Source organism: Gallinula chloropus (assembly GCF_964237585.1).
Source record: "Gallinula chloropus genome assembly, chromosome: 7".
Taxonomy (NCBI): domain Eukaryota; kingdom Metazoa; phylum Chordata; class Aves; order Gruiformes; family Rallidae; genus Gallinula; species Gallinula chloropus.
Window position 1 is genome coordinate 23,755,199 of NC_140092.1, and position 18,399 is coordinate 23,773,597.

The window sequence follows — 18,399 nt, forward strand, 5'->3', positions numbered from 1 at the left end:
TCGGTTGTTACTTTTTTGTCAAGCTCTGGATGGGGATGGCGTGTGTGCTGCAGCGCTCAGGATCCCTCACACGGCTCCGTGTGTGGCAGGCGTTAATTGTATGGCAGTGCTCCCCTCCCCCCCCAGCGCAGCGTGACAAGGGTTTGCATGATCCGCCTCTTTTTTAATGTGCACTCAAATAATCCTCCTAATTTCGGCACTTTGGTTTTTTTCTTTTGGTTTTTTTTTTTGGTTTGTTTTTTTTGTTGTTGTTGTTGTTGGTTTGTTTGCTTGTTTACCGAGTTGTTATATCTTTTTTTTTCCTTTTTTGTCTCGCTTCTTTAAGAGATGCCAGAATAAAATCCAAACAAATCAACCGGAAAAAATTCTGTTCTTTACCCTAGCGTTCCTGCAAAGGAGGAAAAAAATGCATGGAAAAAATATATTGCCACTAATGCTGACTTTGTCCCTAGAAGCAGAACATGGCTATGCATCAGTGTTACCCTTCGATAGTGACTATTCCAGAAAGAAAACAAAGGCAGGCACCATGGCCAGAAAATCCCAGAATAACAGGTAATAGATGTACCGCTTTTTCAGAACGAATCGGCAGCTTTTCCCATGTGTCTAGCTTATGTGCAGTGCATACATTTATTAAAAATAATAACTAATCCGGTGTATTAGTTTCCCCCATCCCGGTAGTCGCCATTTTTTCCCTGGATGGGCTTGGCTCTGTTTTGATCTCTCATATAAACACTGCCACGCGTACACCATCTCCTTAGTACTCACTGCACTTCTAAACCATCCACCCTCATTGCTCCTTCTGCTCCACGCTCACCCACAGCGGCTTTTACTGCAGATCTTAACACCATAATCGCCACCCGGACTTCTCTTTGCATGGCACTAATTTCCTTCTCCCCCCCACCCCACCCCCCCGCTCCCCGCCCCAGCATTTATTTATAAATCACAGGCAGCGAACCGTCCGCCTGCCCCATCGCAGCCAGAGCAGATGCAGCCTCCGGTTGCAGCTCGGCACCGGGCTCTTGGAGGGGGCAGCGTGTGCGGGGGGGCGGGGAGGGGGGTGCGGGGGGAGGCCCACCCGCGCTCGAACTTCTCCTGTAGGTATTAAGCGAGAAGGTGCTGGAGTGAACTTGACCTCTCGGGGCCTCTGCTGCACCGCCAGCCCACCCGCCCGCCCGCCGCATGCAGACCCGTCAAAGCGCATGACTCGGTCGTTATTTGTCGTGATTACGGGTCGGCTGTTTGTCGCGGTAGCGGTGGGGTTTTGTTGTTTCCCCCGCAGCCGCTACCTGTGCTGCGATGGCATGAGCGGAGGGGCTGCTGTGCGCAGGCTCTCTGCAGCTTTGTTTGCCGCTCGGGCAGCGGCTGTGTACGTGCAGGAGGCTGTCTTACAGGGACAGTGCCGGCCCCTGCCTGCGAGCTCCTCCAGTCCTGTGCTCTGCCTGCTCTGTTTTGCTCTTCCAGGGCTGCTCCAGAGAGGACCCGAGGACCGTGCCCAGTTGGGCCCGCTTGGCCCCTAAGCGGCGATGCTCTCCCCAGCACTGGCTCCTCTCTGTGTGGTTGTGCTGGATGGTGGCTCCTGTAGAATAGCCTAAAATGAACTCAGCTTGCACGTGACTTGTTTTCCAAAGGAGCAGCGAGTCTCAGCGGGCCCACTCCGCTCTCGCTGCTCCAGCGGGCATCCCACACGGCAGCGGGCAGCTGGGTCTGCTGGCACTGAGGAGCCGTGGGGCAGAGGGCCAGCGGCTGCTCGTGGGGCACTGGAGGCACAAACTGAAATCAAAAGCTGATGAGCTGCCTCCCTGAGAAAAACATGAGCTGGGGAGCGCCCTGCTCGTGCCTACCGTGGACGAGCAGTGTGTCTTAAAGATAACTGAGGGGGGAGCGAATCGTTCCCTGATGCCCCTGCTCCAAACCAGGCGACCATTTCAGGGGGCATTAATTGCAACACTCCCTGCATTTTTTGGTCTTAGTCGAATTCTTTGTCTGGTCTTGAAGCACAGAGCCGACGTCAGTTCATTTTAAAAAAGAAAGTCATCAGGAGTGGGAGGCGTGTCTTGTTTCCTGAGACACTTTGCTCCTCAATATTCGTAGTTATTTTTTTCTAAACTATGCTTGCTGCCTTTAAAAAAAAATCCACAGTTAACCTAATTAGGTCTCGTAGGATTTCCAGCTGTAAACTGCTCATTGAACTGTTCGGATTTCTTCTTTCTGCATTCAAGAAAATCTGTGTTACTTCCAGCGCTATTATTTCTTCGTTTCCATTCTTAGGTCTCTTGTCATCCGCTGCGAAATAGTTATTTGTCTGAACTGTAAGCTGCTTTGGGGAGTTTTTCGGAGAGGATTTGTAATCTATCAAATGCAGCAGAATTAAGAGATTTCTGGTTACAGGTTTGCTGGCGTTACTAATGCTAAGGGGTACGTGTCTGCTCGCAGTCACCTTCCTGCTCTCCTGCTGGTAGATGGGTATTTACCTGTTCAGCCTTTTTGCTCCGATTCGCACTCTGTAGCGGTGGCAACCTTCAAAACCGCCACCCTGCAACACGCCGGGCGTGCGTCTGCTTACACTTTCTCTTCTTCTGGCTGCAGCCAGAAGATTAGAGTAGGGGCAGGTCGTTGGTGTTACGGGACAGGATAATGTGTGCTGAGAATCAGTTCGAGTGTGGGCACCGCTGGGAGGACGGTGGTTTGTCTGGTTCAGCACGGACACCAGGGTTGCTCGCTGGCGCGTTGCTTTAGTGCAGCACCCTGCTATTTCAGGGATGGAGGTGCAGTGGCAGGGCTGTGTGGGCACCTCTGGGCTCTACCTCCTGACTGTACCCATGGCTAGCAAGTGCTGCTCAGTTCTGCCTGTGAGCATGGATTTGAGGGGGAGAAACAATCTCTATGTTTCAGCATCCAGTCTAAAATGCATGAAGTACTCCAGCATCACTGGTCTATTGTTATCTGGAGCTTATAGGCTATAGGGTCCGAGCCCCAGAGCAGAGCCTGAATTTTTGATAATACAGTTAAATCTTCCTAAGCAACTCAAAGATTAACAGAGGGAGACAACTGACCAAAGTTCAGAGGATCTGGAGTGGTCGTGGGTGGTGTGAACTGAACCACTGGGCAAAGTGTTTGTCCATATTGTTCCCTTTGAACTATTTTCAAGATGCACTGGGTCTGGAGCTTCAGATGCAGGCAGGCATGATTCGGGCCGTGTCCGGAATTTATACCTTATTGTGGTGGTGTTTTTCTTACATACAAAAATACATGCCTAGGGTTGGAGTAATAGGAAAGGAGCCGATAACTGCACATTGCAAAACTGCAGGGGCTTTGTTGTTGTTTTCATTATCTATTTTTGTATCCTGCTGCTTGCAGCATCTGATCAGATTAAAAAATGAGATTATATATATATCTTTTGGGGGGGGATGTGCTTTATGAGCTATACATATATAAAAGCATGAAAAATATCTTCCTCCTCATTCTTGGAAAATCAGAAAAGAGGGAAGGAGGAGAAAAACTGTCAGATGTGAGGAAGCCTGGTGTGCTGTAACCCTTCTTCTTTGTTCTGTATTTTCTCCCCCACGCTGCCTGCCTGCGGCAGGGGGTGAGCGTACCCCGGGTAGTATAGGGGTGCCGATCAGCTGCTGCGGGCTTGGGGGTCCGGGCAGGGACAAATTTCAGCTGCCCTGTTGTTCTGCAAGGCTGCTGATGGACACCTCCTTCCTCTACAGAGGTGGTGGTGATGTTCATGTAGGAAATTCTACCTTGAGACCTCCGTCCTCTCAATGAAGGCTGATGAGGCCCTGACCCGCAGGAGAAGAAGGGGAGGAATGCTGCCCGCCCTTTTGGACAGGATGCTTGGGTCTGGGCTGAAAGCCTGCCGACCTCTAGACTGTGATTGAGAAGTAATTTTGACAGGTTTGGATTCATGCAGGGAAAAATAGCGACAGAATTGCATTTAATGAACTGAAATCTATAAGCCGCCTGTCCACTGCAGGAATTTAACGTTTTTGCTTTGTCCACTGATAGCTTTGGATCAAAATTGGATGTGGTCATTAGCAGTTTATTGCTAAACAATATTCTCGGGGTTATTGGTAGCAATCAGACATGATTTTTAGCCATTTCTTTTTCACTTCTACATTAAATTTACTGGATTTTATGTGCTTTCTTCTCACTCGGTTTCCTGTGATGTGTCCTTTCCCATGTCACACAAACCAAACTGCTTTGTTTTCTCTCTCTTTTTCCCGTTTGCCGTTTGTACCATATCCTCAGCTGAGATTCAGACTTGTTCCCCTCCAGTAGCTTTGACCAAAATCCTCTGGCAAATGAAACTGGATTCTTGTTTTGCAAAGAGGACAGGAAATTGGAGAAAGGCACAAGATTGTCTTTTGGGGGGAGGTAAACCTAGGTCACATCTTTGTGTCCTGCTTAATACATATTGGGTACTTGACCACAGAGCAGTGGCTCTAGTTCCTAAAGCAGTGCCACGCAGTCTAGTAATTGTTGTTAATGTTTAGCTGGAATTAAAGGTGTAAAACAAACAGGCGGATTCAATGCAGTTGTGCCTTGGACATGTTAATAGTAAATGTTCAAAAGTTCCCCCCCAAGCCTGTTGTCTGACCCAAGGAAATGGATAGGTAATAGGCGTGCGATGTGCCGAGGAGGAGGAGGAGGAATGCCACGCGCATCTGAAATTTGGAGGTGCTTGCTCAGGAGGTGAGGCACTTTGACAGAAAGTCACGCCAGCCTGCGGGTAACTGGGCTCTGCTGTGCCCTGGCTGCAGTGGCACCCACCGGGTATGGGGGTGGCCTGAGCTGGCCGTGGGTGGGAGGTGCGTGTCCGCCACTGCACGGGGAAGCTCGGGCAGCTGCTTTGCCACGAAAGGGTCAGGAATAAGGTAAAATGAAAACTAAAATCTTAGTGTTAGATGCCAGTCTACTGAGGTCACGGTTAAATTTACTTGCAGAGAAGGGAATTGGATGTCGGTTGGTGCAGTGTGTTTGGCCTGGAGCTGGTTTATTGAAGGAGGGGGAGCAAAATAAATGGCGGTTTATAAATATATCTTCTGTATCTATTAATTAATATTTTTGCTCATGTGTTATATAAATAGACTTGTACTTTGTGCAGTGTTCTGGGGAAGGGTTATATCTAGAAAAAGACGAAAGCTGCACTTGGTGTTTCAAATAAAAACAGATCTTAATGTCAGAATTCCTCTGTTAATGTTGGCTCACAGCAAGGGTCAACCTGTGGCCCGCAGAGCGAGCCCCTTGCTCTCTGCAGATGTTATTCTGTGCCCACACAAAGCAGCTTAGGGATCAGAGCCTGAGTTTTCTTTTATTTTTCCCTTATTTTATTATTTTCCTTTTTTTTTTTGTTTTTTTTTTTTGGTGAGAGGCTGAGAATAAACCACTGCAAAGCAGGCTGTGCAGACACGGCTCCTTGTTTTTTGCCCAGCTTTCTGAATTCGGTAGATCCTCCGCTGGCGGCGGAGGGACAGCAATTGCTGCACTTGTACTTAAAATTCAAGTGTTTTACCCCAGTATAACAGATCTCGGCCACTGGTCTGTGACCCCTGAGGAACTGAAGTAGGTCTGCGATGCCTGGGAGTTGCAGTGTTCGTGCAATTGAGGAAAACAAATTGCCACCGTCGTAGAAGCGCGTTCGGACCTCACCGCTGCAAACACGTGGCAGCTCAAACTGGAATGACGTCCTGGAGCTGGAGCTCTGCGTCGTGGCTGTGCCAGTATGCCTGGTTCCCAGATCCCAGCTGAATCTACAGAGCTGGTTAAATTCTGCTACGAGGAGAATGCAGTAGTCACTGCTACTGGATTGATTCTTCGATAGGCTGTAAGCGATGCGTCCGGCTTAAAACAGACAGGGAAAACCCCCAACAAGGCAGGAGCGGTGCATATTGGGCAGGAGGAGGGCTTGTGTTTAGGTTTAGTGTTGCACCACTCCTCATCTCTGGTGATCTGGATGGTGGGCTCTGTTGTGTGCAGGTGTGTCCCACAGCAGGTTATGTGTGTGGACAGGGAATTCCCTGGAAGAGACTCAGGATCTTCTCAGCAAAAAACCGTGCAGCATGCACCAGACAAGGCTGCAGGTCCATAAGCTACGTGATCTTATGCACCGGAGCACTTGGGAGTGGGAATTGGGTGCAGACACTTAATGTGTAGCACCTTGTAAGATTTCTTGCTTTGTTTGTTCTTAGTCTTTTGGCCTGGACAAAAGGTGAAGTGCAGGCAACGTAGTTCACGTGTGGTCCTCCAAGTGCTGTGCAACCTTATGCAGGGTTGTGTCCCTTGTATGTGGGTTGTACTACACCCTGCCTGTCCTGCCTGCACCAGAAAGCCCTGGCGCAGGCAAGGCGCTTGCCACTGTTTTGAGCACTTTAGCTGGCCTGCTTTGCTCCCCATAGTGCTTTAAAACAGGTTGGCAACTGGTAGCATATTGGTGACTCACAGCCTGGGCCTGGCTGCTGTTGGCATTGTGGAAGAAATTTAAGCGGCACAGGCGATACGTCCCCTCCTTTGTCAGGAGCTGTGCCCCTCTCCTTCCGACGAGGTGCCCTGTGTGGTCGGGGAATGGATGGAGGAGTAGGAGAAGGTGTCTTAGTCATGAAACAGGCGGCACACTGTGCAGACAGTGAAATCTCAGCCTTGCATGCATGGGGCAGTTACTGCCACCTTACCCCTAAGCTGGTTGAAAGTGAACTTTGGGGGGGGGACTTAACTTTTTGTGCCAGTCATCATCTCAGCGCCCTTCCTTCATTGTTCAGTGTGTCTGCTGAATGTTGCCTCAATCAAATGCTCAAATCCAATACCTAGAAGTCTGGATTAGAGGAGCAAGGGTGTGTGCTGTTGGATGGGGCACATCATCTGCATTTATCTTCTCCTCCTTCTTTCAAAGCTGCTTTTGACGATTTATTCACCAAGAAAATTTAAGTGCTACTTCATAGCTGGTGAAGTGCTTGGCCTTTGCTAAAGGGATATTTGGGTTGTCTCACCAGCAGCATTGCTGATCTTTTCTCTCTGAATCTGTGATTTTGCTGCTGACTTTTTTTAAATTGTTTTGTTTTCCCTTTTAATTTTATCTGAACCTTTTATTGACACCTTTCCTTCATCACTGCTACCCCCAGCTCCTGCGGGTTTTTCCTGGAGATACAGAACCCAATATAGGGAACTTTAAGGTAAACAACAGAAGTTTTCCTTCTCTTGCAGCCACTTTGGAAGGACTGCACAGGCTATTTGTCTAAAAAACACAGTCATGCTACATCTGTCTTTTATAGAAAGATGTATCCATATATCTTCTTAATCCTGACCTACAAATTATTTTTTATTGAAGTAATTAAAAACACTGTTCTGAAACAGAGGTAGTGCTGGTGCTACTGGTTTGTGTGTTTGCCAGGTCTTACCTTTTTTTCCTCACTTGCATGAAGAACAGAAAGAGATGGATATTCTTGCAATATACTGTGCTATGGACAGCAAAGGAGATGCTACAGAGGTTCATCTCTTCTAAAAACAAACCCAACAAAAACCCCAACCCATTTGGCTTATAATAAGTATATAATAACCTGTTCTGTAGATGGAGCAGCTGTCAGGTAAAGGTCAGAAGTCTCTGTTTTGATTCCCAGGTATGGTCTGATAGCTGAGGTATAAGTCAGCTTCCCTGCACCCTTTGAAATGTGTGGCTGCTGCCCTGTTTGCACCTATCAGTTAGGCTTCTGCATCCCAAATTGCTGTAGAGAGGTGCAAGCATTGGTTGCTGTTCTGTTTGGTTGTTGGCATAAGCAGGGCAGACAGCTATGCCCTTCAGAGCCGCCCTGGCAGGACATATCCCAGGCCAACACCAGGGTCACCCTTGGTGAGCCAGAAGTGCCTGGGAGGTGTGCTGCATGCAGAAGGACTTCAGGTGCTCACTGCATCCTCTCTTAACCAGGCAAAATACTCTCTGCAGGCTGAATTCCTTGGGCAGCATTTCTTCTGCGGGTGCAGGGTCACCGTGCACGCTCACCGGAGATGGTTGTGAGGTCGGAACTGGCTCGTTACGCTGATCGTGTTCGCCTGGTGTGTGATGGCCAGAAATGCCAGAGAGGCCACGCCATCGGGCTGAGCCTCGTCCAGCCTGCATTCCCTCCCTCCCTCCCAGAGTGAGCAGTGTCTCTCTGCCTTTGACAGGCCCATTGCGAGTGCTGGGGAGAATGGTTCCTCCTGAAGTTCCATTTTCTGTGCCTTCCCATAAGCGCTGGCAGTTTTGGCACAACGTGTGTCACTTTCCACGCAGCAGAGGATCGAGCTAGCGCTGTGTGGGTAGGGGTAGGAAACCAAAACAACATTCCCTCATTGTGGTCAGATGGCAAAGGCAGTAAATCACAGCAAACCCGGCTCACCTTGACCTATTAATGCAACGCAGAGTATGTGTGAGACACTGCCAGTGTTGCTGCGGGGGTCAGGAGCACTTCCATGGCACAGTGGGAACACATACGTTACCTGATTGCAGCTTGCTTGACGCAGCAAGTTAAAACCAATTGAATTCACAGGCTCTTCAGAAACAGGCACCCAGTAATGGTTGACAAAGCTGATGTCTTGGTAACAATATGGGCATGCTTTCTAGGGAAAATGGATTGACATCAGCACTGAGCCTTCTACACATTGGAGTTCTCCTCCTGCAGAGGGGCAGCTCAATAATTCCTTGCAGGACCAGGAGCTGCGCTGGGTTGCAATAAATGGCTTGTGGTCATACTCCCTTGCATGAGCTTTGCTTTCTTTCCACCCCCCATCCCCTCTGTATCTGGAGAGGTGCTTTTGTCCTCAGTAACACCTAGGTACTCCGCAGCATCCCGTGTGTGCGGGGAGAGGCAGAGCGGCTTGCCACAGGGGCAGGTTCGTGCGGGAGGAATTCCTCACCCTGGGATGTCTCTGCTCGCTCCATGTGCGGTGTGCTCACACCTCCACAAAGCCATCTCAGGCGACACACCATGCCCGGATGCAGGCAGGGGTTACAGCACGTTGTAGGAGACCCCCTTTGACGTCATCTGCCAGCCGTAAAAAGCGCCACCGCCTCTGTGTCTTTTGATCCTTCATGGAAATGTTTTCAGTTGGACAAAAGTAGAGGTCCAGGAAGTTGCTGATTTTGAAGTGGTGACAATAACTTCATTTTAGGAATGTTTTTAATCTGAGCTGTATAAATAAATAAAACTAATATTTCCAGCTGAATCATTTTATCAAAAAAAATGCTCCAAAAAGCGAGGGCTGCCTTCTAATGGCAGTGCAGTAAAACTGAGGCATTGCTTGGGGACAAAACATAATCTCGAATCCTAGTAAATTGGAAGAGAATTGATGTGGTCAGTTCAGGGGCTGAAATTAGTAATTTTTTTTCCCTCCTGTTTGTAGACTCAGAAGGATTAAGAGGATTCCTGTCTTTTTTTGCCCTTAAGATGGCAACAGCAACAGCAGTGGTTAGCTGCTGCTTTTTCTTTCTGCTTCTCCGTGGGCTTGAAAGCTGGCTTTTTGGGTGCTTTTTCTCTTACCTGTTACCATTTAGATCTTCTAATACTTTCTGCCCCCTCATAATTTTTTTTTCTTCACAGATAAAAATCTTGTGGGCTGTTTTTAATACTAACCTGCTCAGTTTTTTGTGTCCAATTCTGTCTCTGAATCTATTGAACAATAATACATGCAAATTTATTATAATTCCCCCCTAAACCCACGGTTTACTCATGGAAATTAAGTTGATACCTTGAAGTATCTAAGGGATGTAAAAGTGAACCAATTGAACAGCAAAGCTGTTTCATAATCCGTATAAATACATGTTTTAGAGACATCTTCTGCAAATTATGCAGATGTTGGCTTTTAAATATTCTAAATCTTGGTATTTGTCCTTTCCTCTAATATTTCTTTTCTCTTTTTGATAGGTCATCACACAATGAACTAGAAAAACACAGGTAAGTCTTGAGAAAAAAGCAAAGTTAAAGATAGATGCCTGACATTAGAATTGCCATGCTTACCGAGAAATGTTTTGTTGAAATTGTTTTGATTCTGCACTGAATAGTTTATTAAGTTGGGGTTTTTTTGTCAACTAAAATCTAATAGGCATAATATTCCGTGGCTTTTTTTCCTGTTGTTTGGTATGCTATTTTTGAAACACCCCTGATAATTAGCTTTGGACTGATTAATGCTGTAACTGGCTAACCATATTGTTACTAATAAAGAATCAGCAGCAACTGTTAGCTAGAGGTGTTAAATGCTAGAAGGAGAAAGTATTTTGTGATTAAGGGGGGTGATTTTTGGGGAGCAGTATGTCACACAGGGTTGTTCTGTGGGTTTTTAAAGTATGCCTAAAGTGCAGTTAATTTTCATCTTGCTTGTAAGTACCTACAGATAAGTTTTTCCCCTCTGTCTGCTCCCTTGCTGGTACATGTCCTGTCAAGAGAGCTGTGTGTGAGCTGGAAACCAGCAACTGCTGAGCTGCAGCCCTGGTTCCGCGTAGCCAGCACTGAGCAAACACTGCAGTTCCTTAACAGGGACATTCATGAGACCCCAAAGACCCGATTTTTAAAGAACTGGTGTTCGTGCAGTTTGGGAGGCAATATTTACCAGCTGCTGTACCTTGTCAGAGTTTGTTTGCAGATGGGCTTTCTAGCTGTAGGAGCTCTCCTGGGGTAGTCTGCTGTGAAGGTGCACGCTGAGCTGCGGGTGCAGTAGGTGCCTGTCTCAGCACTGGCTTTCAGTTCCCTTTGCGAGCAGCGCCCTGGCACCCTCGCTGCAGGATCGCTGCCTTTCCCTTACCCTCCAGCAGCAGGACATACTCTCTTGGGTAGTTTTTTATCCTTTTTTCATGTAACTTATGGTCTTCCAGGTTTCATGCATCCAAGGCAAGCCAGGGTGTGTGTGTGTGAATATGACTTAAACCTATTTGCATGCTTCTAAATACGTGAAACATGGTTGATGGCACAAGGAGACCAAACTCGCTGGGTTTTTTTTCAGTGTGGTGTTCTCTGGCCAGAGTTACGTAGCAGCTAGCCCACTGCTTCCCTTGCATGCCTACATGCTTTCCTGTAGTTTAATTGTAACATGAGTAAAGTATAGCCCTGCCTAAGAGCCACGTGGTCATCCTAGAGATGAGAGGAACTGGGAAAGGCTCAGGCTCAAAAAGGCAGGCCTGGGCTGCAGCATGCAGTGCACTGGCTGAGGCAGTGAAAGCAGTTGGCAGAAGTGCTGCCAGCAGAGTTTTCAGGAAAAAAACTTTACATAAAATTCTGTCCTTTAGTCACACTTCTTTAAAAAAGAAATTAAAAATAACCTTTGGACCCAACTGTGCATCTTTCTCACTCTCATTGTTTTCCATCCTCTTTCCAGATACTCTGTTCCATTTCTTCCTTTTCCCCTGCTCCATCACTACTGACTTGTCATCATCTAAATTGTGTATACCTTTTTTTTTTCTTCCAGTCCTTTTTATAACCTGAGTATGGAGTTGCCTCTTCTTCCCCCTGCTCTGCCTTAACATGTTGAGCAGCACAGTAAATGAGGCACAGCAGCACTTGCTGCAGATGCAGGGGCAGAAGAAGGTTCTATTAATTGTTCAATCTCTATTCTCATTTCCAGTTCTGTGTTGTATCTTTGTAGTAGCTGGACCATATAGTATTTGCCTTGCTACCTTTTCTTTCTCTGCCATCTCAAGGTCAAAATCGGTAGACTGCAAGGTATGTCTTGTGATTATACAACTAATAACAGCTGCTGCTTGCTGAACCTCTTACAGTTCACACTGCACTCGAAGCCAGATTTTCTTCTTCCTGGTGAGAACCTGCAAACTAGCACAAGATCCTTGTGTGTGCAAACAGGTGCTCACAAAAGCAGACAAGGTGTGTACAACTGCAGTTATGTTGGTGCAAAGATCTCTTCTAATTTATTTTTTTCATCACTCCCCTTCTCCAGCACTGTGGGTGCTTGAGCTGATAATCCCAACTGTACTGTTTTTCACTCTGTTTCACTAAAGTCGCATTAAAATCCATGGAGCATCTTGCAGACTGTAATGGAAGATGCACAGCCAGTGTGTCAGTGTGACAGCTGGTCCTTGCAGCAAAGCCTGCCCTCTTCCCCCAGCACAGCCCAGCCCCACTGTGGAGCACTTGCTGTTGATTTTGGAGGTGTATCCTTTCCAGGACCAGTGCCTCTGACTCTCCACAGCCGTGATGCTTCTTGTTGAAGCACACTTGGTTATCTCACAGGACCCACCAGGGAGGAAGAGAGGAGATGACGGCTCATATCCTCCTCCTTGCCCAGTCCCTCACGTGGTGTCTGTGGGCTGGACGGAGCACTGGAGGGCAGGGAAACGGCTTCCTCATTCGCAGGGCCTTTCTATCCTGGATGAGGGTGGCCAGAGCTGCCACTAGCCCGAAAGCCACAGTAGACTCGCACTGGTACATGGTGCTGTTTGACGTGCTGCACGCAAGAGGTTTTATCTCCCATTTTGATGTCATCAGGAATGACAGAGGTCGGTCTGTCTGTGTGGACTGTGCTGTTTGGCACCACTACTTTAATTTGCATTTTCTACTGCAGGCTCTTTTTTTCTGTCCACTCTTCAGGGGATGCTCTGAGGAAGCAGAGGCATGATACTGGCAAAAGCCCTCTTTATATCATAGACTTCAGAGTACAGCTATAGTAAAGTCTTTTTCAGTAATTCTAACATCAAATCGCTTTTTCTCTGCTTCAGGTCTCCCTAGAATAACCTGCTCAGAACCTCAGTATGTGTTAATTGTAATGAAACTCTGCAAGGGCTCATCCCTCTAAAGGCAGTTCTGTTTTGGTCTTCACTGAGGTTGACATCTCAGAGCCATGGAACAGGAAACCCCCTAAACAAAAAGTAGGAAGGCAAGAAATCTTCAGTCCTAAGGGCAGATGAGGTTTAATAATTTAGAGACAGGTCACTGAGAATAGCACTTGGACATAACTAGTTCCTAATGACGTATATACATGTATATTCGTGTTTATATCTGTCACTGTGTCCAGCTGGAGCACTGTGTCAGTCGGCTTTCACAGAGCAAATAGCTCTGTGATAATAAATAATATACTAATAATAAATGGTACACTGGCCATCATGACTTTGTACTGGGATCTTCATGCTGCTCTGTGAAGGCAGCGAATCCTCTGCCCTCTGCCATTCACATGTGAACTTGTCTCCCCATTTGGCTGGACTGTGGGAGGAAGCAACACCTCCCTGCTGTGGTCCATCCTTTTTGTGGGAAGCAGATGGAGCCCTGACGAGGGGTACTGGGACCCACCCGTCAGGGCGCCATCGGTGACAGAGTCATTGCACTCCTGCCTGGCTGTGAGGAGCTCTGCCACAGGCCATTTCTATAGCCAAGCCTTCAAAAATAGCTTGTGAGGCAGAATGATTTTAAAGAACAGCTTTTAAGAATTAGGAAATAGACAAAAGCATGCCTTGAAATCAGCAAGCCATGTCCTGCTGTCCCCAAGCTGGCACTGTGTGAGCTGAAGGAGTGCCTTTGCTAGGTGTCCATGGTACAGCCCGATCTAGGTGGGTGGTTATCTCTGGCCTCTCTCAAACGTTTGTGTTCTACTCTGTGGGGTTTTGCTGGGGGGTTTTTTAGCCAGGGAGGGAAGGGGCAGATCAGCAACAGGAAAAATCGTCCCGCTTGCATTCCACAAAACAGAAAGCTCCTGGCAAGCAGTGGGACTATAATTAGAAGAGGGAGCTGATTAATTCCTTTGGGCAGGATGGACCAGTGATCTTAAGCACAGCAGTGCTCGGCTGTGCAGCATCTGAGGTGCGAGTGTGTTCCTGCTCCGAGGAGTCAGCAGGTCCCAGCCCACAGCCCCTGGCGCAGGTTTGAGGCGGTGAGCTGCAGAGGGGAAAGCCAGGCCTTGCTGATGGGAGAGCTGTGGCCCTGCTCGGGGAAGGAGGAGCGTGCAAGCATTAAGCTCAGTCCCAGGAAGCGGTTCTCTCTTGCTCGAGGCTCAGCAGCGTGTACTGCAGGGAGCTGAGGCTGCGATGGAGGCAGCCGAAATCAGCCGAGCGGGACAGACTTCTGGGCCTGCTAGGCCAGCATAGGTGAGACGTAGTGACTTGCAAAACCTTTTAGTAGAAGAAAACAAATCTTTCCCTCTTCCCAAATGGGCCTAATGTATACACTGTTGACAGTGCTGGTCTGGGGGAGGCCGAGAGTGGTCAGCTGCGTGCAGAAGGTAATGTAGTCAGAGTTTTGGATAGTTAGTGCATTGTGTGGGCCTTAAACCCAAAATCTTTGCAAACTAAAGTTGTTACGTTGTATCATCATGTGCATGATGGAGATACATCAATGATCAATGTAGGTTGTGAAGAAAAATCTATGTTTGATGGGAGCATTATGCTGTACAACATTAGATAAGGTAAATCAAGTAGGTGCCTCTGAAATTAAGTTCTGATTCATGAACAAAGTGGAGATGCTAGAGGCACAGCTACGTTCATTTCACCCACTGGAGTTACTTGCAGTGTGAAGTACATATAAGCTGAGGGAGTGCACAGATGGATGCCTTTAAATTCTCGGGGCAGTTCTTTATGTTACTGCTTTTGCAGGGTTAATAAAAAGCGTGTCATTGCCAGTCGCTGATAAACTTGGAAGTTTTGAAACAGAACTGAAAGGTCATTGGAATAATAGCATTCCAAAACAATTCTTACTGTTTATTTTTATTACGGGTTTATTTTCGAAGTCACAGATTAACCACTGCAGCCAGTACTGTTGTGCAGCACTTAGGTATAACTGAGCCCTGGCGTTGAATGGCTCCGTTGCAGCCACCATCAGAGGTTTACCCCAGCCCAGTGGCACGCTGCCGCTGCTGGGCCCTGCTTCCCGCAGCACCGGCTGAGGTGGGATTGCTTCTTTGAGGGAGGGTGCTGATTCACAGTACAGGATGGTACAGTTCACTTCTTTGTCAGTTGAATGTTTCTCCTAAGCCTCTGGTTTTGGCCGCTCTTGCCTGGAGAGCGCTGCACTGGGTGGGTCTTACTGACCCTTGTTACAATGGGTCTATAAAAACTGCTGCCATTTCTAGGATGTGTCCAGATTATATGTAAACCATCTTAGATAACGTGGATGCTACATTAGTGGTGGGAACCACCTCATCCTACTAACAGAACTTAACCTCTGTATTATATCTGTTTCTTCTGGTTTTCTAGTCAAGTAAGGAACTTTTTACAGCCATCTGGTTGGTGTGAAGTGGTTTTTGCAGTTCAAATGAATTGCAGTAAAGATATCTTTGCACTCCTTTAGCAAGGTAATGTCTTAAGAGTCTGGCTTGCCTTTGTGGTTTAGGCATCAGCTCCGCCCCCCCCCCCAGCTACCACTGCCTCTCTGGGGGTGCCAGCTGTAGTGGTGAGGTGAATGGGGTTGCCTCAGGCAGTGCAAGGCAGAGTCTCAGATCAAACCCTCTTTTACCTGTCACTTAACCTCAGGTTTCCAACAGAGGGGCAAAAACGTATGGTGGCATTTCCATCTTAAATTGCTGTAATAAGTTCTTTTGTGGATCTTGTTTAGCAAGAAATGGACCCACAAAACTGAAAATTGAATCCAGTGCTTTTGCTGAAATGTCCTGTGTTTCTGAGTGTGGTGAACCCATGGAATTAAAGAAATTAGGAGGTTTAAAGCTTTGTGCTGAAATGCTATTCTTTCCTCACCTTTTCCTCACCTCTAGGCAGTCAGCAGGTGTCTATAGGCCTGTGGTTTGTCCTGTACTGTGTGCTGCAGTGGCTACAATAAATGCCTGTGCACTGAACTGCTATCTTTTCAGTGCATGAACGTGATTGTGCACTTCCAAGAAAAGTGTTCTCCCACCTAGACATGTGGTTTGGGCACATTCAAGCAGATGAAGTTTGGAAATGGATCTGCTCGGGAAGTTGCATTGCAGGTGTCAGAGGTGCGCATCCTTCTGCTTTGCACAAAGCTTTTATTATGAGTTGAAAAATGGACTATTTGAGTCTTGACTAAATTGTAATGTCCTTTTTCCTGCTGAAGTTGGCTTTGAACTGTGGGGCCTAAGAGCAGTCTTGGGTCTGGGCTCCAGAAACGCGTGTGCTTCCTGGCCAGCAGAGCAGCCAGCAGAGAGCAGATGGGCGAGAAACCAAGTGCTTGTGTTTTCTTTTCCACTTGAATTTGTTCATCCCTCTCTCCAAACATAAGTCCATTGTGTGTCGGCCTCTAATGGACTATGTGAGGTGGTTTATGTTCTCAGCATCTGCTGACTGACCTGGCCAATTCTTCCCCGCCGTGGTACGAGGAGTATGCTGGCCTTGTACAAAATGGAGATGAGTGCACCAGACTTCCAGGTACTTTCAGAACCGTACAGGCAACAGCTAGGTGCAGATTCCCTGGAAATAGGGGAAGAGGTGCCTGGTGGTGACTGTTCTCCTGACGGCAGGAGAAAAAGATCTGTTGAATTTGGTATTGAAAAAAAAAAACCCAAACAACTGTTTTCCTTTTAAGCTTGCTTAGCTACATCTGGGCAAGTAGGCTGGAACTTGATTTTATTTTTTTTTAAAGTATTTAGGCAGAAGCTGGAGTCTGAAATGAGCCTTACGTAACACAATGGGAATCCTTGGCTGAATCCCAACCAGGCAAGTGTGGAAGCCCACAGATGAAAACTGGGTATGCAGAAGTGGTGCCTGCCATGGTTTGAAGGGGTGGCAAATGCACCTGAAAGCCAGCAGTGTGGCTCTGGCTGTTCAGGGCAAGGGTGGCTCTGCACTCAGGATTCACACCAAATCTGCAGGAGGCTGCATTATTTTCTCCCAGTTATTGAATGAGCACAAAATTTCCGTGACCCAGTGTCCCTGGTCGGAGTAGACACTAAGGGATCAGCCTAGGCTGGAGGAGACAGTGATGTTCTGTGGGTTGCTCAAGCTGTCCCCTTCATCTACCTAACTTGATGCTGTATTGGCATCTCTAGCTCTCTTTCCAGCGGCCCTTTCCATCAGCTGCTGACCCCATTTGAGAACTGGATATATGGTGGCCTGGGCCCAAATTCGAAACACCGCTTTCTGGATGAACAATGTGTACTTTACAGCTGATGCTGTCTTCCCCTCGTTGTCTCTATCATCAGACACTTGTACTTAGATTTACTAGGCAGAATTCCTTCACAGGTTAATTAATTTTTAATCTGGTTTAGCATGTGGCAGGCTGTGGGCCCAATTCTGCGCCCCACGCAGGAGATTGCAGTAGGAACTGTACGTGCCTGCCTGCAAACTGAACCCCCCATGTCACGGCTGGGCAGCCACAGAGGATGCAGTTAAGGTTCCAGAAACTACTGAGAATGAGGGTGTAGCCAGCAGATCCTAATGTGAAAAAGCATAATGCTGTTCCTTCTGTACTGCAGTTTAATTTGGGCCTTTCCTGAAAACCAACCAAACAAAAACCCCTTGCATGGGCTCCAGTTGAAACTGACTTTTCTTGTCCTGTGTGATTCACAAGAAGGAGTAAGCTACTCCTCCCCTCCTCGTCCCGTCCCCCTACCCTGCCCCTACCTGCCTTTGTAAGGAGAGGGTTGTTTTGGCACCTCTACATGGAGGAGTGCTGTGCTTTGACATGGAGCCTGAAACATGTATATGGAGGTACGTGTGCATCCTGCTAGGCTGGAGTGGAGTGACAGGACTTACTGAGGGATGTCAAGTGGCTAATATGATTCTTTATTCTAGTTTATGTTATGCATCTTTTTCCTACACAAATTAGCTTAACTAATTGTGTAGTGCATGGAGATTGGCATAGCTGATACAGAAGAGGTGTGGGCTTGGATGTCTGTACATGAGGTCATCTGTTGCAGTGCTTCTAACTTGAAAAGTAGTAACTCTGGTTACAGGCTACTTTCCCTAGATCAAGAGAGCCTGTATTAGGTTCTACGTTACAGGAAGAAAGCAGATTCGGGGGACAGTCAGAGACTACATCTGAATGTAGTGAAATGTCTGTAGAAGGTTGGAGAAATAATTGTGAGTCCTGTCCTCCCGACTCCCACCTCAGGATTAATGCCTAATAAATTTATCTGCTTTCCTTTCATTGATATTTCAATTTAGGCAACTAAACAAACATACAGGGTGCTGAAGAAGGGCCCTGCCTGGCATGTAATTGCTGCCAGAACTCAGCAGCTCCTAATGAAGTTGGAGAGTACTGTCAGGGTTTGCAAATACTGGCTGCACAGACACTCTGCGTCTTACATGCCACATGAGTTGGTATTTACAAAACATAAAGGTAGCAAGCCCTGTAATTCTCCTAAGAAAGCTGAATTAATCCCGATTGGGAAGTGCTGTTGCGTTGGCTGCTGAAATGAGCAGCATGGGTGGAGCAAATAATTTCTGCTAGGGAAATTTGGGAGCTTGTTGTGTGTGTTTGGCTAGGAGCAGTTACTGGCTGTGGGTGCTAACAGGTATTTGAA

The 18,399-nt window shown here is 47.4% G+C and overlaps 1 protein-coding gene across 1 annotated transcript in view; it reads left to right on the forward strand.

The window, feature by feature from the left end:
- MXD4 (MAX dimerization protein 4) overlaps positions 1-18,399 on the forward strand; it is a 36,224-nt gene that overhangs the window by 377 nt on the left and 17,448 nt on the right. The window contains exons 2-3 of the mRNA XM_084266845.1: positions 453-552; positions 9,897-9,926. Coding sequence (XP_084122971.1) covers positions 453-552; positions 9,897-9,926 — 130 coding nt within the window. The remainder of the gene's footprint in view (positions 1-452; positions 553-9,896; positions 9,927-18,399) is intronic.